This window comes from Lepidochelys kempii, chromosome 2 (genome assembly GCF_965140265.1).
Source record: "Lepidochelys kempii isolate rLepKem1 chromosome 2, rLepKem1.hap2, whole genome shotgun sequence".
NCBI classification, from domain to species: domain Eukaryota; kingdom Metazoa; phylum Chordata; order Testudines; family Cheloniidae; genus Lepidochelys; species Lepidochelys kempii.
In genome coordinates this window covers 68,807,012-68,833,533 of record NC_133257.1, presented here as the reverse complement: position 1 = coordinate 68,833,533, position 26,522 = coordinate 68,807,012, and the positions used below count along the sequence as shown (strand labels likewise).

General features: G+C 41.6%; 1 protein-coding gene across 2 annotated transcripts in view; it reads right to left on the bottom strand.

Annotated features, from left to right (window-relative positions):
- Positions 1-13,181: 13,181 nt before the first annotated feature.
- LOC140906702 (DGAT1/2-independent enzyme synthesizing storage lipids-like) overlaps positions 13,182-26,522 on the bottom strand; it is a 47,088-nt gene continuing 33,747 nt past the window's right edge. For both annotated transcript variants that reach the window (XM_073331148.1, XM_073331146.1), the window contains one exon: positions 13,182-13,789. In XM_073331148.1, the coding sequence (XP_073187249.1) occupies positions 13,685-13,789 (105 nt within the window). In that variant the 3' untranslated portion in view covers positions 13,182-13,684. The remainder of the gene's footprint in view (positions 13,790-26,522) is intronic.

Below are 26,522 nucleotides of genomic sequence, written 5' to 3'. Positions count from 1 at the left end.
AGATGAGCTATTACCAGCAGGAAAGCCTTTGCAAGTTGCAATTCTTCAAAAAAAACCCTTCAAAAACAGACTCCAACGAGAGACTGCTGAATTGGAATTAATTTTCAAATTGGATACAATTAACTTAGGCTTGAATAGAGACTGGGAGTGGGTGGATCATTACACAAAGTAAAACTATTTCGCCATGTTTATTCCCGCTCCCCCTCCCCTGTTCCTCAGACGTTCTTGTCAACTGCTGGAACTGGCCCACCTTGATTATCACTACAAAAGGTTTCTCCCTTTCCCCGCTGGTAATAGCTCATCTTAAGTGATCGCTCTCATTTCAGTGTGTATGGTAACACCGATTGTTTCCTGTTCTCTATGTATATAAATCTCCCATTGTATTTTCCACTGAATGCATCTGATGAAGTGAGCTGTAGCTCACAAAAGCTTATGCTCAAATACATTTGTTAGTCTCTAAGGTGCCACAAGTACTCCTTTTCTTTTTGTTTAAAAAGTGTGTCTTTTACAGGCATCAAGATAAGAATCAGACCTGAGATATTGTGAAATTGCATTATAAAACAGTGTAATTATTGCGCTAGACATGTCAGAAAAGACAGCACATTGTCTTGCTCTGCATATAGAGCACCATGAATTTAAGCCTGGAACCACCAGCTCAAAATTCATTTTTTTCCCCTGGGTTAAGTCAGTGGCAAATCTCCCCTGTATTTTGAAGGGAGCAGGATCTGGCCCTCAGTAGTCTGAAACACTGTGATCCATCTATTACCCATGAAAAATGCTTTCTATAAGTATCTTAATAGGAATTTTAGAGTGATTCGGTAATATATTCCTAATGTTTCAATTAATTGAACTGAAAGCCATTTTAAAGATTAGCCAAAAAGAATGTTTTAAAATGCACCACACCTTATAAGCATACTGTAATCAGTGAAATTACATTGAAGTGAGTGTTAGCACCCTGGTTCTGCTTTTCAGTACGTAATTACTACTAATTCGTAAGCAACAGTTAAAAACATGTCTGATTTACTTGTTACATAGTTGGTGTTCTTCATGCATATTCTGTTAGGATCCAGGTGTATTAACAAAACTGTATTTAAACCAATTCTCAGTCATGAAGTGAATTTATCAAGTTGAGTATGATTTAGTTATCAAAAAGCATAACCAGTGCAGTTACAATGTGACTGCCTGTTTCTCTCCTCCTTTATATAAAAGGTGAGACTCAGCTATTCTTAAAACCAAAACAATTTATGGTAAATGGTACTTATGGAAGCTTTAAAAAGAGGCTAACTACTGGTGAGGCTTATACGGTAGTCTTGTAATTTAATTATCGGAAGTGTATTCTGAATTGTGCTTATGATCTATTTTGCCTTAAGCACTTCAGGGAGGAGGTGAAGTGGTGAAATTATAGGTTCATTTTTTATTGCACTCAGAGATCATGGATAAAACAGATCATACAATGCAAGAATTGTTGGCTTGTTTTAAACAAACCTCATGTAAAAGCAATACTGTGCCCTCTCAGCATTTACACACAGAATGAGTGACAAAACTGAACTAATAGGGGAACAGATGAAACGAAAGGAGTGGCATATAAAGTTTCCTATTTCTTCTGCATTCTTCTGGACACTGGGAACTCCCCCAGAGCAGTACTCGCAGAAGGGTCACTAAAAGGTTTCTGGTACAGGCTCATGATGATTTACATGCCAGAAGCTTACACAGAAGCCCCTCTCCAAGTACAAAGTCCACAGATGGTTATATATGTACCTATGGTGTCTAATGAAGGTGTGTTTGGGTGAGTGTGGTCTAAGACAACTGCTCCTTGATATTGCAAATACTAGAGATGGGAATGAGGGTGCTCTGAGAATTCCATAAACCAAAGTTGAGACTTTTTTCAGTTATAAAACCTAGCACAAGGAGCCATGTCTTTGATAGTAGTACAAGGTACACAAATGGGAAAGAGGGCTACGCCCTTTAGACCTCCCTCCTCTCTCCTCTCCCCTCTCCATGAATTAGAAAAGGGTCCTCAGCCCTTTACACCTACAACACACACACACCCTACCCTCTGAACCAGGAAAGATGGTTCAGCCATGTTAGGCCAAAGGTCCATAAAAAGTTATGAAGTTGTTCTAAGGGACTATTGTCATATAAGCCTCCATTTCCCAGCATTGTACACAGTTATTGCAAGAAACTAAAAGCAAATATGACTTTGGGTATATTAAGCTTATACTGCTTATAGAATGGAAACGTGTGATCTATTTTCATAACCTATTTTCATAATTGCAAACAGTATTTTTAAGCCTATGTGCTTGTTAAAATCTGATTGGTTCTCCCTGAATAACAAATTATGAAGTGGTAATGGAAGCCCTAACAAAGAGAAACAGAACATTGTCAACAGATGAACTTTGTATTACAGAATGGATGATGGATAAGATGTTCCAGCAGTAAAGGACAAAATGAAACGATAGGTTAAAAAGTGTTACACAGCTAATTACATAACCTAGTACTGTCTTGTTAATCAGGCCAAAGCATACATATATACCTACCTTTTGCATATAAAGGTGGAAACTTGGAACCAATGCTATCTGGACTGCAAGGGTGGCATTTGATGGTGATTCAATGCTGTTAGGTGTGTAACTAACCACAAAGTATAAAATGAGATTTTAAAAAGTGGTCTATAAAAGCTTTCAGAGTAACAGCCGTGTTAGTCTGTATTCGCAAAAAGAAAAGGAGTACTTGTGGCACCTTAGAGACTAACCAATTTATTTGAGCATGAGCTTTCGTGAGCTACAGCTCACAATGAGCTGTGGCTCACGAAAGCTCATGCTCAAATAAATTGGTTAGTCTCTAAGGTGCCACAAGTACTCCTTTTATTTTTATAAAAGCTTTGTAACCCATGTGGGTAAGGGTGAGCTGCAGACTGGCCTCCAGATTGTGTGGTCAGCACCACCTGTCTGTACATGCTGTACTTGGTGTACAGTAGAACCTCAGAGTTACGAACACCAGAATTACGAACTGACTGGTCAACCACAAACCTCATTTGGAATCAGAACTACATAATCAGACAGCAGCAGAGACCAAAAAAGGCAAATATTTTACAGTATTATGTTAAACGTAAACTACTAAAAAAAAAAAAAGGCAAAATTTAAAAAAAAGATTTGACAAGATAACGAAAGTGTTTCTGTGCTTGTTTCGTTTAAATTAAGATGGTCAAAAGCAGCATTTTCTTCTGTATAGTAAAGTTTCAAAGCTGTATTAAGTCAATGTTCAGCTGTAAACTTTTGAAAGAACCATCGCAACATTTTGTTCAGAGTTACGAACATTTCAGAGTTACAAATAAGCTCTATTCCCAAGGTGTTCGTAACTCTGAGGTTCTACTGTAGTAAGAAGAATCTGACTGAATAAACCAAGTTGAACTTACTATTTGATGTGTCACAGATTTAGAAACTGAACAGAACCCATTATGCATTTATTTACAGCCCCTGCCCGCAGATGAACTGGGAGAGTAACCTCAGCTCCCTTACACTTACAACCCCTCCATCCCCAACATGAACTGAGAAAAGGGTCTCAGTCTGTCCCCCTTTCCTTTCCTTTCCTCTCCCACCCCACACATGTAGAAAGGTGTCTTAGCTCCTTACAACCACTACTCCACTCCCACCCAGAATGAGAGAACCTGGATTGAGAGTCATTAGCTTCTGATAGCAGCATGAAGTATCTTGCTTCTAGGATACAGCTCTGTAGAGCAAGGAGAGGAAAGAATATAGTCACAAATATTACTTCTTTCTAGAGAGCGCTTAAGAACTGCTAAAACCTTGCCAGTGCAATTAACACAGAGAAGAGGGTTTAAAAAAAAGGGAAACAAGCGACTCGGCATTGACAGGGTTCTTTGACCAACTGGATTCCTTAGCTGGAAGTGTCATAGGAGAACTTAACTTCCCATGCTGTAAAATTCTTAGAAAAAATCATTGTTGACGTATCTGGACAGCTTGTGCTAGCATCTTTCCAAGAGACAAACAGGTCTTCTGTAGCTACCACTGGAACTCCCGGATCTGGGATTGTAGCATAAGGTTTCAGCCTGGAGACTATCTGCAGAAGTTGCCTTCTCTTCTAATTCACCCCAGTCCATTATTGTACAGGTCTGCTGTGTAGTTGTAGAAGCTACTGCCAATACTGCAGCTTCTAACTTGAATACCATATTGGTGTTTGAACCTTGGGAATATGCAGTCTTTTGCTGAACCATCACCTCTCCCATCAGAATAGTCTTCCTCAAGATATGAAATGTTAATCAGCTCTTCTGAATTAACACCAACCTCTCAGAACGTCACCTTTGTGCCCAGCACCTTATCACATGTCTTCACAAATGTTCTAGTGCCCTGGTCCCCGCATTCTTATAAGGTTCCAGACTCACTTTCCCCTGAACCCAGTTTCTTCTGCCAAGGGGTGCAGTAGTACTGCTTTGTTGGACAACCCCCAAAGCTCACCGGTCTTAGTCTCCAGTTTGGTGACCTGCTACTCCAGGATCAGAATGAGCATCTCTAGTTCCTAAACTTCAGCTACAGCATGTTCCCACTTCTTTGTGTGGTGAGAAGAGCAGCTCCTCTCCAGAACTAACAGATATTCCATCTCCTGTCTGTTGATGGATGATCTTCTCACAGTCTCTTTTCAGTTCAGCCCCTTCACATAGCTTCTCTTTGAAGTGGTTCTTCTTAGCCACTACCCACTCCATCTGGGTCCTGAGAGTTAGTTTCTGGTGCATCTTTTCTTGTAACAATTCATGAACTCTCTGTAGCTGGGTCCCCACAATGCCTGTGGGTGAAAGTTTTGCTCTTCTCCTGGTTTGGCCTTCCTGAGCTCCTTTTCAAACTGAGTAGCAATTCTGTTACTTGTCCCCATATATGAAAAATGTTTCCTTTGCCATGTAGAATCATCTTCACTTAATTGACCAGCATAGAATAGTTGTTCTCTCATGTCTGTCTTGCCCTTTCCAGATCTGCTTCTATCTGCTTTGTTTGTTGGTGCTGTTCAGTTAGCCCCTTCAGGAGTGCCCAGGAGTTTCTCCTTTAACTCTTGGATTTGGACTTCCTGCACCTTTTTATCCAACCATCCAAATCTAGGTAGAAATGCTTCTTCTGGACCTGCAATTTAGTGTTGTTGAACAATTTCATAATCTTTCTGCCAGCAATTCCCTGGCTCTTTAGAACCTTGGAGTCACTCACCTTTGAGGTGCTCCCAGCCCTGTAATCCTGCTTTCCTTTATAACAGTTGGCCATCCCCATCTTGCATGGAGCCCCTCCCAGTTCCTGCATCTGATCTGGTTCCTATAATAAGGTAGCTCAAGTCCCGAAGTTTTTACCCACTGGGGCGAGGTTGAAGTCAAGATACTTCCCATAAGCAATGTGGAGTTCAAAACCTCAGGCCTACCTCTCCCAAAACATGTGGCCACTAGGGCCTCACACTTTCTTACCCCAAACTGCATCCTCACACTTTGGTTTAGACTCTAGTAGTCTGAGTTCTACTACTTTGGGGCACAGCCTCTCTATTAGTTGGAACTTTCCAGTTCTCTCAGTACTCTGGTCAAATGGGTATGCCACAGAGGCATTGTTCCCATAGAGACCAATCCATTTTACATGCCCTGTTTACCTGCAGTCAGTGCACACAGTTGCATGAGCCCCTGCCTTCTTTTTTTTCAATGTTTTCAATGACTGTCTCATTCCCATTGCATGATGCCTGCAAAAAGCGGGAGCTAGCCCTCCAAACGCAAACTTAGGAGGGTAAATATCTTACTCCCTGGGAAGGTGTTTGTGTCTTGCTGCTCAGCTATCCCTCCTTGATGGGAAGAAATCTTTCACCCCAGCCCTGGAACCATATTGTGATGGCTGGAAGTCACCCTGGTTCACCCGCTTTTGGTCAAGTGTGGCACCGCAGGTGCTCCCTGCCTCAGTTCCCTTGATCCAGATTATAAACAAATCCAGACCTTGCTCCCCACCTTCCAAGGATCTTATTTATTAACAAGAGCCATAGGCATAAGTAGAAACTTAGATACACCCAGGGACATTCATTGTATCTGGTTTAGTCCAAACTAGCAATCTCTGGCTCCTTCCTTCAGGAGACTTTTCTTTTCTGCACCGGGAAACAATCTCTTTTTCTGGAACACTTACCCGTTCTTTCTCTGCATTACTCCTTTTTGTGCCTTTACAATCCTCCCTAAAGCAGAAGTTCCCAGCTCAGGGGTGGGCAAACTTTTTGACCCGAAGGCCACATTGGGATGTGAAACTGTATAGAGGGCCAGGTAGGGAAGGCTGTGCCTCCCCAAACAGCCTGGCTCCTGCCCCCTATCCTCCCACTCCTCACCCCCTGACTGCCTCCCTCAGAACTCCCCACCCATCCGACCCCCTCTGCTCCTTGTCCCCTGACTGCCCCCTCCCAGGACCCCCTGCCCCTAACTTTCCCCTGGAACCCCACCCCCTATCCAACCCCCCCTGCTCCCTGTCCCCTGACTGCCCCCCCCGACCCCTATCCACACCCCCGCCCCCTGGCAGGCCCCCCAGGACTCCTATGCCTATCCACTGCCCCTCCCCCCAGAACCCATCCAACCACCCCCTGCTCCATGTCCCCTGACTGCCCCCAGGACCTCCTTCCCCTTTTCCAACCCCTCCCTCCCCCCATTCCCTTACTATGCTGCTCAGAGCGCCAGGAGCTTGCAGCCCCGCTGGAACCTGCCGCACTGCCTGCGCGGTGGTGTAGCTGAGGGGGAACAGCAGGGGAGGGGCCAGGGGCTAGCTTCCCTGGCCAGGAGCTCAAGGGCCGGGCAGGATGGTCCTGCGGGCCAGATGTGGCCTGTGGTCAGTAGTTTGCCCACCTCTGCCCCAGCTCATCTTTGGAAGTAGGGCTGCGTTAGTTAGTCCCTCACTCTTTTCTGAAAGAGGATTCCTCCCAGATCTCTCTGGACCTGAGTAGTGGGTTAGCCAGCTGTAGAGCCTTTGCCAGCTTCTCCCTCACCTGTCCCTTTTCCTTAACTAGGCATCAGTACAGGGTGTTCAGCAAGTCAGCCTTTTCCTGCTGTTAACTCCTGTTGTCTTCCCTGCTACAGAGAGAGGAGGCAGCCTTTGTGCAGGCAATCTTAGGTCTTAGGGTTACAGTGGATGAGAAGCTGGATATGAGTCAACAGTGTGCCATTGTTGCCAAGAAGGCCAATGGCATTTTGGGGTGTATAAGTAGGGGCATTGCCAGCAGAATGAGGGACATGATCATTCCCCTCTATTTGACATTGGTAAGGCCTCATCTGGAGTACTGTGTCCAGTTTTGGGCCCCACACTACAAGAAGGATGTGGAAAAATTGGAAAACGTCCAGCGGAGGGCAACAAAAATGATTAGGGGACTGGAACACATGACTTATGAGGAGAGGCTGAGGGAACTGGGATTGTTTAGTCTGCAGAAGAGAAGAATGAGCGGGGATTTGATAACTGCTTTCAACTACCTGAAAGGTGGTTCCAAAGATCTAGACTGTTCTCAGTGGTAGCAGATGACAGAATAAGGAGTAATGGTCTCAAGTTGCAGTGGGGGAGGTTTAGGTTGGATATTAGGAAAAACTTTTTCACTATCAGGGTGGTGAAACACTGGAATGTGTTACCTAGGGAGGTGGTGGAATCTCCTTCCTTAGAAGTTTTTAAGGTCAGGCTTGACAAAGCCCTGGTTGGGATGATTTAGTTGGGGATTGGTCCTGCCTTGAGCAGGGGGTTGGACTAGATGATCCCCTGAGGTCCCTTCCAACCCTGATATTCTATGATTCTATGAATCTTCACCCAGTTCATCCCCAAGTGGTTGAGGGATGAAGGGTGCTTGCTCCACCCGCTCTACAAAGCACCTGGCCCCAAGTCCTTTAAGATACAGTGACTGGATATCTTCCCAAGCACCAGTCATTCACAGGACTGCTTCCTCTCTGTCCATATCCCCTATAGTTACTTGTATAAATATATATCTTTTGGGCCTTTCAAATCCTTAAAAGGTCATGCCACATGGCAGGGTGGGCTGACCACTAAGCCCTACAAACCTTAAGGGCAGACTACCCATTACACACAGATTCTAGGGTCAGCTAAGGAATGATCTGGTTCTCAGGTACTCTGATTTAGACCCTGGACACAACTGCTTCAGAGGGTTTTTTGGTAGTGAAATAACCACAGCATGGCAGATCTCCAGCCATACCTTTATCTCAGCCACACCTTGGGCATACCCATAAAGGCTGGGAGCTGAGAGCATGGTGTGGGGCCTCATACACCCCCCAATTAATCTCCTTCTGTTGGGAATTCTCAAGTGAGTGTTTCCAGAGTGCTTCAGGCAACCCAGAATGGGGTCATTGTATTCAGGATGCCTAAAACTGACCTCCCTTGCATCACACTTTCCCCACAAAATATAGTACAATGATAGTTGATAGATAGATGAATGCCTCAGGTAGAAGTTCCCCTCTGAGACATAATTATACGACTCAACTCCTTCCCTTTTGCAAGCAGATAATATCCCTGTGATGATTCAACTGATTCCTTTCATGTAAAAGAAATTGAGAAAGCTTTTAATATTCTTTCAGTGCAATTTACTAGCTGGTAACAAGTCAAACCAGTGCCTGTACTCAACCAGCTCTCCATACATAATAAACAAGTTACTCCTTGCACCACTGTTTGGAAACCTCAGATGTAAATTACTGAGGGACGGTAGCAGAGAGTAGGGTTATTAGAATAAAACTATATCTGGTTGAAATTAAATTATAATTCTCCAGGAAATGACAATGTTTTAAATTTTTCCTTTGTTCTGAATCTGAACGAAAAAAGTAAAAAAATTCAAAATTTCCTGAAAAAAATTTCCAATTTTTTTTGCCAATTTTGAAACAAATTTATCAAAACATTTTACGTATATTATAATAAAAAGTCAAAATAACATTAAAATGCAGAACTTCAATAGTGTTTCATCAAACATTGCAACACAATCAGTTCTTCTTGCAAAAGGTGTGGATTTCATTGAATCAGCATTTTCCAATAGAAAACTATTCCATCAAAAAATTTTCAACCAGTTCTAATTAAAACAATTGTGAGAATTTAAGACAAGGAGGTCATAAGTCATTGACAGAAAGCTCCAGCTCTCTGTTAGTGGGCAACAATTAACTATATAAGAGATGACTGAGCTACTGTAAGAAAGTTTTACTTTATAAGAAATTAATAGACATAATTTATTTTTGCCTTTTACCTTTGAAAAGTAACAATTAAAATATAGAATATTGGTGGTTTGGGTTCTCAAACTGTTAATAAATTGCGTAGTCAGTTTCTTGACCACACTTTGGTTTGTTGTGAAATATACTTAAGAGACCAAATAACCATTGTCAGTCAGGCTTACTGCTATAAGCCAAAAATAATATAGTACCAAAAAAATTCTATATGAATCAGTCTCTGGGAAGCCATCTCATGCAGAGTTATTACATTCACCTTATGTAGAACTTGTGCTTCCAGAGTTACCCTAAAGCCATCTTTTCATATCCTACCTTTCTACAAGTTCATGTACATGTCATCTGAAATGAGATTTAACCAATCAGCTTTCTATCTTGTTTTTGTGGTACCATAGTGTACCCATGAACATATGCATTCTGGGTGTGAAAGCACCTTCTAGGTAGAACTATCCTAAATCCTGACCTCTTCCTTAGGACATTCCAATGCTGGCATGTGAAAATAACTCCCTACCTGTTCTTATGGTAAAATAATCATGTGTCCTGACCCTGACATTAAGCCAAAGCTTATGTAAGGTAATGCAAGATGTTATGAGACACTTAGCATAAGAGAATGGGATTATAGTAAAGGTATAGGACAATTTAGGTTTTATAACTGCTATACTATTTTGCTTAATAAATGCTAATGTGTAATGGTAAGGATAATACATATAAACATACGTATGTATGCTCACCAGCATATTGGTCAACAAATCCCCACTTGTTGCCTTGGTAATGTTGTAGTTAAGACCACACCTTTGCCAAATTAATATATGAATGGGGGAGGGGGGGTTATACGTGATTTTAAGTGTTTTACCAAACGTATAAGTGACAATACATAATTAACACACCTAATATCAATACACAGCTTTACATGCAACTTTGCTTTAAGTGTAGGAAACCAGTATTTCAAGATCCCCATCATGGATAAGGTCATTCAAGGCTTGTTTTGCCTTATGCACCTCATTTCCAATTTGAATAATGTGTGTGTCTTTCCGATCTAGTACTGTTTTTAAATATAAAGTCAGAGGATTAATATGCATGTTAATAACTAGTAGGTAAATTTCAACCGTCTCCTGATATTGGGGCTCATTTTGGATAATAGACTTATTCTGAAAAACAGGGATAGGCATTATTATAGCATGTCCTACAGTGCTACATACATGAGGAGTAAAACAGAAATTTGGAGTAGCGACATTACAAGTGAGGTCTCCATATATAAATTTCTTGTAAGTAGTTATTACACAGTACAGTCCACTCATACTATAGGTTACCCTTACTTCTGGTTGTCATCATTTGGTAAGCTTCATCAGGTCAGAGACAGCAGTGGCTAGCTTCTCTATCTGATGGTACAGGTCTGAGCCATCATGGCCACACACTAGAGTTGTGATGTCAAAAACAAACCTGGCACAAGAAGCTATGTGAAGAGGTATTCAGGTGTGCATTGGTGCGTGACACACCAGTAGTTGACCTCAGTCCAGTTATTTTGTGTGGATGCTGTCTTCCAGATAACTTACTGAATGGCCAGTAACCACTTTGTGAAGGATCCAATATTGGTAGTGATACCATAAACAAATTGACCTGGGACCAGACACTGAGCAAGACTGTTTTGAATAAAATGTGCCCCAATTTGGATGAATGGTACAAAGGAGATCTGTCCACACAATTTAACACATTGCCAATTTAACACAGTTTTTGTTATGCACAGAGGACAACATTTAGCTGATTGTTTATCACTAATAAGGTCAAGCAATTTTCCCTTTTCAGTGTTTCCTAATGAGTTCGTTATAGTAGTTAACATGTAACTCCCATAAATGGTACAAATAATTGCTTTCCCTTCCTGATTTTCCATTACCTTTTTATTTGTTGCAATTAATTTATTCAAGTTTTGCTAGTGTTTGGTTAAACAGTTTAGCAATGTTATACATATTATACTCAATATACTATTGTTTTTTTTTTAGTAGCTAGCCCTCAATACCATGAATTAGGCATTTAGAGATGGTTTCCACTGCCTGGTGCTCAAAATAGATAACAGGGGGTTTTTTAAATATATTTTTCATCTGACCCATTTTCTGAATAGACATTCCAGTTCCAAATAATTCTGAAATGTAACCAATAATTCCATCTAGACTTTGGAGTCTCCTATTTTGAAAGGTACCAGACTGGGGAATACTTTTTTTGCCCAGCCATTGAGTCTTCTGCACATTCCTGATAAGATGCTATCATGTTAATTAAGAAAGTTGTATACAGTAATGATACATTTGCTCTTTCACACCAACCAAATTCAGCTATATTCCAATGAGAGATTTAAAACCACAGGTACATACTTAATACAAAGTTAGTTAGACCTGGCCAGGCTAATGGTCTTTATAATGGCTCTCTAGTCAATTGCATACTCAATTGTCCATATACGGTGGGCTGAAGTATAGTTGACTGGTCTGTTATGTACAACACACTTTATCTTTTCTTCTTCAGATGTCCAGAGGTTTTATATTCAATTATAATTTATTTTTAACAAGAGTGGTTGTGACAGGTTATCACCTCTGGGGTGCAGTCTGGGAGCTATGGAAACCACTGTGCCCCCTAACTCCCCAGCTGGGCAGGTCTCTCTTACACTGCTTTGCTGGTGATTCAGCCAGCCGCTCCAGGCCCTCTTGTCACCCAGCATGACAGCAGGTGCCACCACACACCCAACTGAGCTAGCTGAGTGCTTTACTTAAATCACTCAAGGACAGACAGCCAATTTCCCAGTTCCCCAGCCTTGCACTCTAGCTGGAGTATAAACCCAGAATTGTACCATCTTGCACTGCACAGGGATTTGTACAATGTAAGCTTATTAATGTATTTGCTTCCCCCTCGATGTGGGAAAGATATGCAACAGCCTTTGTTCACAGAGCTGAGATTTTCCCAGACACTTCACTCAAAACATACTGGTTAAGATAGAGCATTAAACAATTTTATCAATTACAGAAAGATAGATTTTAAGTGATTATAAGTTATAGCAAACAGAGTACTGAGCAAATAAACAAAAACACAAACTAAACCTAATGTATTAGATAGATAGGATGCAGATGAGCAATTTCTCACCCTGACTGATGATAAAAGCAGGCTTGCAGATTCTTAAGGCACAGATCACAATTGCTGTGCAGCTTGGGTTCCCCTCCCCCATTACAAACCCTTTGTCTTTCAGAGCTTCTTTCAGGTGTTGAGTTGCAGGAGACTGAAGACAAATCATGATGTCACTCCCCACCTTATATAGTTTCTCCATATGGTGGAAATCCTTTGTTCCAAGCTAAGGTCCCAGCCCAGTTTGTGAAAAAATACAGGTATCAAAATGGAGTTTAGTGTCATGTGGTCTGGTCACATGCCCTTCCATGCCTCGCTGAGTCATAGCAGCCATTACTCATAGCCTGGCTGAAACAGTCACAGGAAGCCTAAGTTCTTCCATTGTCCATTGTCTTTGTTGATGAGCCACCAGCATTGTATAGCTTCTTCATTGTTATACCCGAAAGGCTAGTTGTTACCCAGAGTAAGCACATTTGAAATACAGATACATAGTCAATACTCATAACTTTAGATACAAAAATGATACATGCACACAAATAGGATAATAATATTCAGCAAATCATAACTTTTCCATAGAAGGCTCATAAGACATATCACAATCATACAACTATGATGAATATGGGGTGTAGTGTCACAGTGGTATCACACTATTTAATTATTATGGTTGGGTGTTAACGAGAGTACCAACATTTTTTTGGAGAGTGCATAAGGACCTCCAATAGAAATATATGTACATATAGTTTGCCTCAATCAATAATTCAATTGCAATTTTTAAAAATTAATCAAAGGCTTTTTGTTCAAAGGAAAAAACTGTAAGGGAAACACTCAACATTAATGCAAAGGCAACATTGATAAATCGTAACTTTTTTACCTTTTATACATTTATGTGCACCTTTATTAAATATTAAAATATAGTTACAAGTGTGTTATACTCAGAATGTCTCAAAATATCTCTCTGTCTCTCTCTCTCGTCTGGTCTGTACATGGGCTGTATTCTCCTATCAACAATTGGAAACAGACCAAACACAGAAGTTTTCTGATGTCAATTCCCTGTATAATTGACTTCCCACAATGTGCTCCTAATGTTACATGAGCTCTAACTTTTATGTCAGAATAATGTCTGCTGTCATCTGGTTTAACAATCTCAAATCAATTTCTCTCAGGATAATGATCCTCTTAATTTCCTTTTCTTTTATTATTTGGATTGAAGTTGCCAGACCAGATGAGAGAGAGAGAGAGATTTTAAGGCAGTGATATGACTGAATGTTTGATGCATGTAGTTTGCAGTCTCTTGTCCTTTTAAGAAAACTACAATTTTTCCTCCCACAAGTTACACTAACAGTTTTTAATATTTAACAACAACATATATATTTAAATACACTAGTCTTCTTTCTGATGTTTATCAAATCGTTCCAACAGAGCTCTTAGTATACTTCCTGGTAGTTTTTGGTGTCTGTCTCTTAGCGTTTCAATGGCAGTCTTTGTCTGTTAAGAGAAAGAAAGAGGGGGAAACCTTTTATATTTCAAGAATCACCACTTCAATCATCATTCTCTTCTAGTTTTCCAAGGATGCTAAAGATATACATAAAACTCTGTGGAAAATGTTGGGGGAGGAGAAGGCAGGAAGGGTAAATTCTTCACAAGATCCCATGAAGCCCATGCTGAGGGATAGTCTCATTCCCACACACCTGTGTATTTTCCCCTGTGATAACCAAGCATACTAAACAGCCAGATCTACATATGCAAAAGTGACATGAAAATATTAGCTCACTACTACTCCATCTTGCAAACCCTTAGGCATATGCATAACTCAGGAGATTAATTTTATTAGCTTCAATAGGACTATAGCTGTAAGTGAAATTATTCACCTGCAGGTTTGAGCCCTTAAACTGTGTGACTCGATATAATTTCATATTTAAGTTTCACAGTTTTTCAATTGGAGTTGTTATAAAGATCTTTTAACAAAGCTATCACTGCGGAAATCCTATTTAGATGTAAAACCTCTGATGCAAGGTGTAGAAGGCAGTTTTCCCCTTCAAAAACAGCTACTACCTTTTCAACCCCTATTTTAAATGTTTACCATTCATAAACATATGCATCAAATAAAGAGAGAGGTGTAGGATGTAAAAAGATAGTTCCTTAAGCAGTTTACAAACCCTGGTTTTTCAGACATGTTAAATCTCATCTACTGAATAATTTTGCTCAGACTAAAATCTGATGAATATTCAGCCTTGACCCTTTCCCTTGCTCTGTTGTAATGATTAGGGCCCAGAGGGCCTTCTCTGATTATGAGCTTAATGTGTGGAAAGTGGGTAAAAGTTCATAATTGTCACAATCCCTTGCTGTAGAACATTATTTAAGAAAAGGAAAAAGGAGACTGAATTAAACAGAGAGGATGTACTGATAGCACCCAAGGGCTGTACTTAACATCATGTCTGGTAAACAAGAGGAGTATGGGACTGGAACTCAATGAACCAAAATTGGTTCTTCAGAAATTAGTCCTAACTGGTGGACAAAATAAAGGATGGGCTATTCTGCCCATCACCCCCTTTTGGGATCCTTTAGAGACTTTGTGAGAGAAAAGAAAAACCATTAGCACTACTGCAGCTGCTGCTGGGGGATTTTCATCTGACACATGGACCTTGGCACACCAATGGGGATGCCTAACCAGGGCTGTCCTTAGACATATTTCAGAGTAACAGCCGTGTTAGTCTGTATTCGAAAAAAGAAAAGGAGTACTTGTGGCACCTTAGAGACTAACCAATTTATTTGAGCATGAGCTTTCGTGAGCTCTCGTTTCACCCCACTGCTCACGAAAGCTCATGCTCAAATAAATTGGTTAGTCTCTAAGGTGCCACAAGTACTCCTTTTCTTCTTTCCTTAGACATATGTGGCTGCGCACCCGAAAATTTGGGGCACCCCTGGGTCTTACAGTCCACCCATCTGCCTCTTCCTATCCCTGTTCTGAGCCTCCCTGTAGGCTCCCACAGCTAGCTGCTGCAGCCTGATGACTCTTACTCTGGAGGGGATCTAGTAACAAAGACTTGCAGCCTGCCAGACCGATTAGCACAACACTGAAATTGTTAAAGAGCCATTCAAGTGGTAATGAAGCCATTTAACAGGCATTTGCCAACCCCCAGGTATATACTGTCAGTTTCTGAATTTACTGACAAAAACAGTTGTGCATTACTGTCATATTTACTCAGAACGTGTTAGTCTACAGGACCTTAGTTTAAAATTTGCTTTAAAAATATTTCATTCATGTGTTGCTAAAGATGATAAAATCACATCTCTAAAAAAATCCTTGCATAGATTTTTAGATGCACTATGTGAGTATTCATCTTTAGCCTTAAATGCTTGGATCTTCAGACATAGTTTTTTAAATAAATCCTTCAAAGGATCACCCTTATATAAAATACACATTTTAATTTTAATTACTATAATACAAAAAACTTGCTTCCAAAGTCTTCCTATCCTTTCTGTCCACCCCTTTCTCCCTTCACACCCCTACTGAAGAGAGCCCAAGGGACAACACCCCTTTCCTGAGAGATACCTGGACAAACAAGTTTACCTTTCTTTACTTCTGACTATTTGAGGAACTAGTTTTAAGAGAACCCTCTAGCAAAATCAGTACCTAAGTAAGATATAAAATCATTTAAGAAAAGGAGTACTTGTGGCACCTTAGAGACTAACCAATTTATTTGAGCATAAGCTTTCATGAGCTACAGCTCACTTCATCGGATGCGTACTGTGGAAAATACAGAAGATGTTTGTTTTTATATACACAAATCATGAAAAAATGGGTGTTTATTACCAGCAGGAGAGTGGGGTGGGGGGAGAGAAAACCTTTTGTAGTGATAAACACCCATTTTTTCATGATTTGTGTGTATAAAAACAAACATCGTCTGTATTTTCCACAGTATACATCCGATGAAGTGAGCTGTAGCTCACGAAAGCTTATGCTCAAATAAATTGGTTAGTCTCTAGGTGCCACAAGTACTCCTTTTATTTTTGCGAATACAGACTAACACGGCTGTTACTCTGAAACCTGTCATAAAATCCTTTGTTATGCCTAACATCTTTAGAAACATATTTTTTAAAGTTGGTGAAATTTCATAAACATGTCTATTGTTATGGAGATCACACAAAGTAAATTAGTGTTCCCTTTTTCTAAAAGGAATGAACATTGCTATGAACACACTAATCCTCTATGACTGATTAATTTAAAATCATGTCTTTGTTTTAGTGAGTTAAATATGTAATAATCTGGAATTATTACCTTATGAAGGCTTAAGAGTACACTTAAAATATAAAATCATCTTAGAAATACTGATTAAGAAAATATAAAGCAGAGAAGAGCTGCATCATGTATTCCATAATATTTAAAGTTGTATTCAGCACAACAGCTGACTTGCTCTTACTACACAGTTTTTGCAAATAAATCTCTGACAAACTTCAGTGTATATCAAAAAACCCATGACTGACATTTTTTATTCCCAAATTTAGTGCTTTTAATTAGGTCCCTTCTGCATGTCCAGTCTTCACCTTCTGGCATACAGTGGAAAACATGCTCCACCTTTTTTACAAAGAAATTGGAGAAGAGTGTTTTTTTCAAATATCATTTGCTTCATTTGGGTTCAGGGATTTGGCTGGAAGGGGGTGATCAGGGAGCGGGAGGGAAGAGGAGAGAGACAGTGGGGAGAGGACAGGGCCTGAGCAGAGTGGGGTGGGGCCTGGAGCAGAGCAGGGGTGGAGTATGGGCGGGGCCACTGGAGGGCTGGGGAGCTAGCCTCACCAAGCGGCAGCTTCGCCCACCACCCATGACAGCAGATAAGAGCAGGTCGGCTCCCACACACAGTGCGCAGGGGCTGTATTCACAGAGCTGAATGTGTCAGCATGATGCATTCTGCATGACGGAGAGGATACAGGGGTCTCTGCTGTGAACTGTGACTGTCTGCTGCCATGAGGTGGGCTAGGCGGCTTGGTATCCTTTGCTACCTCATCCCTCCACCTTCCCCCCCGGGCTGCGAGCCCGGGCTGTGGTCGGGCATAGGGGCACCAGTTTAATAGTATTGCATAGGGCCCCATAAACCCTAAGGACGGCCCTGTGCCTAACCATCACCACTGCCCCAGCAAGGACCCCAACTTGATACATGAGGTCCAACTCTGTCCTCCTCTCTCGTGTCCCCCTTCCTGTCCCTCACCATCTACCTCCTGTCCTCTCTCAGCTTTCTGCCTAATCTGAAGACCAAAAGCATCACACGGTCCCAGCATAACAAGGTGAGATGGTCCATCCAACTCTGCCAGTCAGAGAACGACTGGCAAAGGCAAGGGACCTGAACCTGTACGAGGAGACTTTGGCAAACCAATAAAGTGCCTGAAACCACTATGGCTTATTGCTAAAAGCAGCCAAGTCAGCAGGCTGTAAATTGGCCATTCAGCAGTCTCAGTTTAACCAAGGCAGGAGGGGAGAGAGGGTTTTGGGTGCCACAGAGAGGGCAGTTTGACCCCATGTCCTTCCTGATAAGAATTGTGTTGAAGTTGCTGATACATGCATTTTAGAAGAGCAGAATGTGCCCCAGGAATGTCTATTGGGGACTCAACGCTGCGAACTCTGGAAAAACCCACACCTGGTTAATCGATCATCAGAAGGAACCTCTCGCTTGACCACTGAAACTGCTTACTCATGTAACCCTTCTGCCTGTCAGAGTTGGCAGCAACAAGGGCCAGGTTCAGTATCTAGGGGTTCCATTCCAATAACACAATGCAAAACTGGCTCGAGCCCCCACCCAGTGACCTGGGACAAATATATACCACCCCCGCTGGGCGCCTCCAAGAGGCAATACTGTCCCTCTCGCAAGCACATAGTCTGAGTGTAGCAAAAAGCCTTTTAATAACAGAGAGAAACAATGTGTCATTATGTTGGGGAAACACCACCAACAGGATTCATAACACAACCCATGAGCAAAAAACCACCCCAAGCAAATTGGGGCATGTCCTTTCCCTTTGGTTCTTGAGTCCATCAACCCAAAATCACCCAAAGTCCCAAAAGTCCAATGACCCAAAAGTCTCTGTCCCTGGTCAGGGCAACCCCAGAGTTCAAAAATTTATCTGCAGAGTTTTACCTCCCAACCTGGGTAGAGATTGGAGGGGAGAGAGTTAAGGGGCACCTTACGTGGTCCAAAGCTGATGGCCCCACCTCTCCATGGGGCTCCACTCTGCCAGCCGCCCCATGAGCTGCTCTAGGCATCCAACAAACTGCTCTGCTCTACCAGCTGCTCTGCTCACCGTCCCGCAAACTGCTCCACCATATATCTTCAGGCTCCCTCACTACTTAACACAGCACTCAGTGATTTCAGCTCTTAGTAAGTTTCGCTCTTTTGTGATTTCAGTTTGTAGTAGGGGAGCCTCAATGCTGGTGCACCATTAGCCCAAAGTGAATTCAGCTCAGCAGCCTGTAACTAGACTCCTAATGGAATCAAAATTAGCTCTGATATTCCACAGTGGAGAGAGAAAGAAGTGCAATTAGCATGTAAGGCCCTCACCAGGGGGCCCATGCCACCAAGTATTAATACCTGTCCCCAGCCTCTCTCCATTCACAGAGTTTTGGAACCCATGTCCCTTGCCTAGCGAGTGCTACTTAGTTGATGGCGAGTCCCTCCATCATAACAAAAGGCCAAGTACAGTTCCACTGTCCTTGATTCCCATAATCAGGGTAATAACCATTTATTCTTCCTGCCCCAATAACAGAGACACTGGGGATCCCACAGCAGCCAAAGTGACCATTTGGGCAGCTATGGCCTATTTCATATGTGCCTATGCAAATAAGATCGGCCCCTGATCTTATTTTTCCACAACTTGCCACACCTCACCACCAGATGTCAGGGTGGAACTCATCCTGACTTTGCTTACACTTAACGAGTTTGCTTTAAGGGACATGTCATTCTATTACTAATATATAAATAAGGGGGAAAAGTTTGAGGTAGAGGGACTCTCCAGGACTGGACTCTCCCTCTGAATGCATCTTGTGTTCCCCACTGGCAGACGGGCTGCCTTTGTGCCACTCGAGAGCCACACTCAGCTTTGGTAATTATCAAGGGTTGGGGGTGTTTTACTAACCTGTTGCAGACGTGTGTAAGTGCTTGAGACTAAGTAAAGTTTAGCTTTAAGTGAAAGCACTCTTGTGTTGTCCTGTTTGTGCCAGCCATCTATCGGTCGGACAGCTGTGTCTCCCCTGATTTATTTCCTGACACCACCTTGCACAGAGTAAAAGTTACCAAGAGCTTTAGGTTGAAAGAACCCCTGGAAACAAACAGACCAATCAGATGATACCCCTGACTAGCCTCTTTGTATCCTGAGCACATCAACAAAAGCTGTATTTCCCCCTACTTATACTATTCCATCTCTTCTCCTGTGTCTGTTTTTGTCAAAAGCAGGACTGAAAACTGAACAGCAAAACTAACTCTTCCCCACCAAGATGGGCTGCTTGACAGAGCAAGAGACTCTAACTCGTATCTGCTATTTCTGAAAAAGGGATTGTTTGTTTTGCATAATCACTTAATTCCAATGCTTTTCGCCTTGTTTTGATTCTTTTCCTTCCGTGTATATCAGTCAATATATTTCAGCCTTTGCCAGGAGTTTTCTCGTTATGTTTGCCACAATAACTAAGCAGCCTAAGGTCTCTGTACTCAAGACCCCAAACCTCGTTTAAAATGGTTCATATTGTACAACAACAATCATGTTAACACCTCCTGTTCTCTGGGCCCATTTATTCCACCCAAAGTGATACAACGGCTTCCCCTCAGCATCAAAAAAATGTTTTAGTTAAAGAGGTCAATGGGAGCTCTTGGGTGCTCCACACTTGTGGAAAAAAATCAGACTATTTATTTAGGCACCTAACTATGGATTAGTGAGCCTAAGATCAGGCACATATATTGGCCAAAATTTTCTAAATTATTTAAATGGATGAGAGTCAGGAAATGAAAAACATTTCTGATAGTGGCATTAACCCCCACTGTACTCCAGTAAGGCCAGAACCTCAGCCAATTCATGCCAATTGAGGATCTGTCTCATAACATTTATCATTTGCAGATGTCTAACTATATATCCTGTATGTAGTGTTGCTGTAACTGTGTTGGTCCTAATAATAAAAGACAAAAATACCCTATCACCCATGGACAAACACTTTTCCTGAAATGATCAACTCCATATCTGACCTCTCTGTCCTTGTAATAAAAGGAAAACCAGAATAACATCATCAAAAGACAAGACATGGAGCTTAAATTCATAACCTTGCTAGACACTAAAAATCGTGGACTCAATAGAGATGCTGGTTTTATGTCTCATTACCACAATCTATGACCACTAACTCTCCTTTGTCCTAAGACTGCAGATGTGGTAACTGTCCACTTCATCTTCAATGGTCTCTTGCAACATATGTTAACTTCTAATGCTTAACAATCTGCTCCACCTTTTATTAGGCAGTGACACTCTGAGTACCTTTCTCAGACCTGAATAAGAGCTGTGTGTAGCTCAAAAGTTTGTCTCTTTCACCAGCAGAGGATGGTCCAATAAAAGATATTACCTCACCCACCTTATTGCTATCTTGCATGTGTCCATGCAAGGGAAAAAGTGACTGGAATGTGGTTCCTTCTTACACATTTTGAAGGGCTCTGCGAGGTATTTCATGTTTAGGAGGCTGAAGAGTAGGATTTGACTATAATTGTAGTACAGGATCAGGGCAGACTTTCAAAATGCACAAAGGGCAGTCAATGCAAGTCAATGGGAACTGGCATCTAATTCCCTTTTATCTCTTGGAAGATCTCCCCAAGTCACTGTGAAAACATTCACCTTTTCCTGATTTTTCTGTCTTTAATTTCATGTTGTATTAATATATTTTCTTGATTTTTTTAAATGGAAAATCAAGAGAAACTGCCTCTGAGTTTACATATTTCAAGATGGCCTGCAAAGCGAGACCTTTTTGCTATTAGTTTCTTGTGACAGAGTGCTGAGGCCTGACAGGTGGATCAGCACTCTGATCACTGTAGCCTGAATTTGTTTCCCATTGATGGCTCATTGAGTAAGCAGCTAATCAGAAAGTGATGCTGGGGAGGTAAGGAACTAATTAGGCCTCAGATGGCTAACCTGATAAACCAGGAAGGAAGTGTTATAAGAGGAGACGACTGGCCTAGCTGAGCCAGATTGAAACAGTTCCCAAAAAGGGATATCTCATTTCCTAATGTCCTGGTAAAGAGGGACTAAAAACTGTAGGAATTAAAAACGGTGATGTTGCACTACACTGGTGTTGGGAGAATGGTTTGTAATAAAATACAGAGTGAACTCTAAAAGAAAGTGGGTGTGAGAGTTTCTGGGGCAGCACAGGATGGGAACAGAGCATTGCCCTAACACATTGCTCCTCTAGGATAAGTAAATAAATCAGACTCAGGGATTTTATTTCCATATATTTTTCATTGGAAATAGACTTTTCCATTCTTTACAGGAGAACTTTGATAAAATCACTAAAAGATTAAATTAGTATTGCAGCCTTAAGTGATATCCTGAGCTAAATTTCTGTTTTCCCTCCAGACAGTCCCCGAGACTACCCACAAATTGTTGTTCCCTCTGTTCCTCTCTCCCATAAATCAAACAAAGGCTAGATTTTTTCTTAGATAAATAGGGATTGTGTCTGAAGAGTTTCAGTTTAGGATACAGCCTTGTGAGATATCATTAGTCAGTTTCTATACCAAAGAAAGGGAAGAGAAGACTATAGACAATTGTCATTTCTATTGCAAAACAAATTTAACAGCCACTGAAAAGCATCTTTGGAAAAAAACGGTGAGGTAATCCCTCCAAGGCAGGAGGGATAAGTACGGGGCAAAACAAATAGTTGCCTTTGCTCTGCAGAGAACCTTTAAGATATTCCTCTGCCACTGCCCAATCTTAAAGTATTACAAATATTAGGAGCCTGCAGGATCTTACGTGTTCAAAGTGATGTTTATCAAATAGTACTGTCAGCTATTCATCAGCAATCTAAATTCACAGGACAACTTAATCTGGGATAAATAGTAATCCCATGTCACAAATGGCACAAAATTTCACTAATAGCCACTCCTGCAAACTCCTGGATTTAGAGTCAAGCTCTGTCCCTTTCTCAGGCATCCTCATTATTGAAAGATTTTGCAGGTCAAATTATGCCCTCAGATACACCTTTGCAATCCCATTGTCGTCAAAGAAGAGACCACTGAAAGCCTGCTGCTTCAGCTTTCTGCAGGAGTCCCCCTTTACCAAGCAAATATAGGAGGAGAACATGGAAACCTCCTAAAGTCCAGGGGCTGATTTGTCATTTTGTCTGAGTAAGGCTTCTACCCTTTCCCCTTGTTCCTTTGAAAAGAAGTCACCTTTCCTTTTCAGACCTTCTCTTTGGATCTTCTGGATCTATTTTACAGAACAGAACAAGGTGATGATTAGATTATTTGTTCTTTGAAAATTTTTAAAAGCGCAAAATGTGTGTTTTTCCCTTATCCCTGGATTTTCCCATTGTACACTCAGGATGCCCTTCCCCTCTGTGGTGGTGGTGAGGGGAAAGGGGAGACAGGACGTTGATGATCTGAATCTAAGGGAAAACAAATGCTTCTTTGAATTTGTAAGTGGTCGAAATCATGTTTATGCTGGTGTGGGAATCTAACTGTTCCTGTATTCCCAGATCCAAATGAATGGCTCCTGGGAGCAGAAAAGGTATTTTGCTCCTTCAGGAAGTCAGGCTTCCCTGCATTTGAAGTCATTTTTGGTTTTAGAAACGGCTTTGTGAAGTTCCTCAATCATCTTCTATCCAGATAAGCATTTACGCTTCACTTATCACTATAGAATCAAAAAGATACCATAAAATAGAAAAGGAATAAAAAAACTAGGAGGAAAGAGGCAATAATTGTACAGTCCTTCTAGCCCCCACAGAAAAAGATTACAGAAGCTGCCTGAGGGCAAGGAGCTATGATGCAAGACATCCTGAAACAACACTTCTGCTGCCTCCATGCTTTGTGGATGAGGACCTGCCTCTCTGATGAAGCTAAGCAGACAAAGCCTTTGCAAGGTAATCTGTGATTTGGGGTGTAGGCTACAGGGAAGCTTATCCCTTCTTGATGGCTGTGGAATGCCTATATAGCTATTCTACACTGCCTCCTTGCATTAATACACTTGCCACATAGTTTCCAGATTCCAGACAACCCAACAGGGTAAGTCTTTTCTTCCCTATTGTACGGATTATAATTTGGGCGGGGGTGGGGGCTGGAAGAGGCAAAGTCTGGGAGGGAAGAATACAGGCGCACTGTTCTTTTCAGGCTTCTACACTCATTCTCTAAGCTGTTAAAGAGGAGACTTGACAGCCCTGGACCATTAAAAACCCCTTTAGTACTGCTGGGGACGTCATGCTTAATGTTCGTCCTAAACGACTTCCTGAATGAGTGACTAGCCAAGAAAGTGCAGTGAGGGAACTGTATCTGACCTCCAAGTTTAACCACTTGCAACCAAAAAATAAAGAAATAAATCACATATTAATTATGCCCTTTCTCATGCCCCAAAGCACTGCAAGGCGTTTTTTATATTAACATCACCACAAAACTAAAACCCATCTGCTGAGCTTGTCTACCTATCCCTGACCACACAGTCATGCTGTTCCTATTTGGAGATGAAGCACTGTGTGTGGCAGAGCAGAGGTGAGGAGTTGAATGGGAGTAAGAGCAGGTGGTTAGAGATAAGAAGCCTGTGTTAGCTCTCCACTGCCCACTGTGTTCCACAGTCTGCAGCAGTAGATCCTTTTCTCTTCTCTCCTTTGGATCTCCCAGAGGAAGAACTTCATCCTAACTTGATGAGTCTCTCCTGGGTTGTTCAGACCCACAGTCGTTCAGGAGCGGCACAGCTCAGATGACTATAGATGTGTTTGGACTGGGGTCTGATATTGGAACCTGTCGTAAATATAAAGGGAAGGGTAACCATCTTTCTGTATACAGTGCTATAAAATCCCTCCTGCCAGAGGCAAAGTCCTTTTACCTGTAAAGGGTTAAGAAACTCAGGTAACCTGGCTGGCACCTGACCCAAAATGACCAATGAGGGATCAAGATACTTTCAAATCTGGAGGGGGGGGGAAGGCTTTTGTCTGTCTGTGTGATACCTTTGCCGGGAACAGATCAAGGATGCAAGCCCTCCAACCCCTGTAAAGTTAGTAAGTAATCTAGCTAGAAAATGCATTAGGTTTTCTTTGTTTTGGCTTGTGAAATTTGCTGTGCTGGAGGAAATGTGTATTCCTGGTTTTGTGTCTTTTTGTAACTTAAGGTTTTGCCTAGAGGGATTCTCTGTTTTGAATCTGACTGCCTGTAAGATTATCTTCCGTTCTGATCTTACAGAGTTGTTCTCTTATCTTTTTTTGTTCTTCTAATAAAAATTCTGTTTTTTAAGAATCTGATTTGTTTTTTTGGGTCTGAAAAATCCAAGGCTGGTTTGTGCTCATCTTGTTTATTCTCAAGCCTCCCCAGGAAAGGGGGTGTAAGGGCTTGGGGGGATATTTTGGGGAAATAGGAACTCAAAGTGGTCCTTTCCCTGTTCTTTGTCTAAATCACTTGGTGGTGGCAACATACTGTTCAAGGACAAGGCAAAGTTTGTGCCTTGGGAAAGTTTTTAACCTAAGCTGGTAAGAATAAGCTTAGGGGGTCTTTCATGCAGGTCCCCACATCTGTACCCTAGAGTTCAGAGTGGGGAGGGAACCCTGACAGAACCTAAGAAGTATTTTCATTCAGATCAAAATAAAATGAGACGTATTATAATCAAGATACCTAAATTCAACCTACTTTGTGCCACCCAGGACTTTTTTTTTTTTTTTTTTTGATTCAAGACATAGGTTCCCAATCTTTTCCCTAAGATAGGACACACACCTTAGCAGAAAATTTTTTTCATAAACCATTTCCCCTTCAGGGATGATTGAGAAAATATCCCACTAGCAACACAGCTGATTGCTTACATCCAAAAGTAACTTCACAGAAGTATTTCCATCTCTTTAACTGAGGGAGTGCATCTTCACAGGGTTCACAACTCAGGAGTGATTGCAGACACTCAGCTGCTGTTGGACAATAATATGACAGCAGTAACCCAGTCAGCTTTTTACCTTCTTTGTCTGATTAGGACCTTGTATCCTTTAAAGACGCACCTCTGCCATTTGCACCCTTATTACCCAAGAGTAGACTGTTGCAATGTGCTTTCTTTAGAGCTACACATTAAAAGCATTCAGAGAGGAATACTAGGGCAGAAAACAGTGGAACTGTGGTTGAGTAAGGCATCATTCTTGGAACACATGACATCAGTGCTCTGGCATTTGTGTAATGGTCTCTGTGTGGAATTTAAGGTGTTGGCTATGACTTAGGAAGCCTTAAATAGCCTGTGACCTGCCTACCTGAGAAATTGCCTCTCTTCCCGTGCCATAATGCCACAGCTGTGGTCACCAGAGGCACTCAAGCTGAATCCCCTTCACTAGAAAGGAGAGAGTAGTGGATAGCAGGGCACTCTCTGTGAGAGCTCTAAGATTTTAGAACTTGCTGTAAATAGCTGCCAGACATCTGTTAGATGGGTTTTTGGAGGGGGCTGAAGTATACCGTCTGAAACTAGGAATATGTGGAAAGAAGCTCTTCTGTGGGTGGCTGGCTGGGAGAGTTCTTCTCTGAAAGATTGTTTTAATGCTGCTGGGGTTTTGTTGTAATATTAAGTATGTGTTAGGCACCAGAGCCTTGTGTGGGCATTTATAAAAGTTATTAATTTACATCAGTTTAAATAATGTAATGTAATGCAATGTATTTTAGCTTCTTTTAAGACAGTTTCCCATCTGGAAACAAGGAGCACAGCCAGGACCTTGTGATTAGCCAACTCTTCACCGACCAACAGCAAGTGCTCCACAGAACACAGTTCAGAAACCTCTGGTGTAAAGTATTGAGGGAGAAGGCCAGGGAGGATGGCGCTGAGATTAGAACAATGCACAAATCTGTGGAGGAATCTAACAGTATAAGATAATGTTATCAGGATAAAATGATATTTCAGCTGGAGATACGTTATTGAATAACAGTACACTATGTAAGATGGCCAATGTACTGTAAGAAAGTTTTACTTCATAAGAAACAATAGACATGGAATTTAATGTCAAATACTTCAGACCTAACTAACATCATTTAAATTAAGACCATAG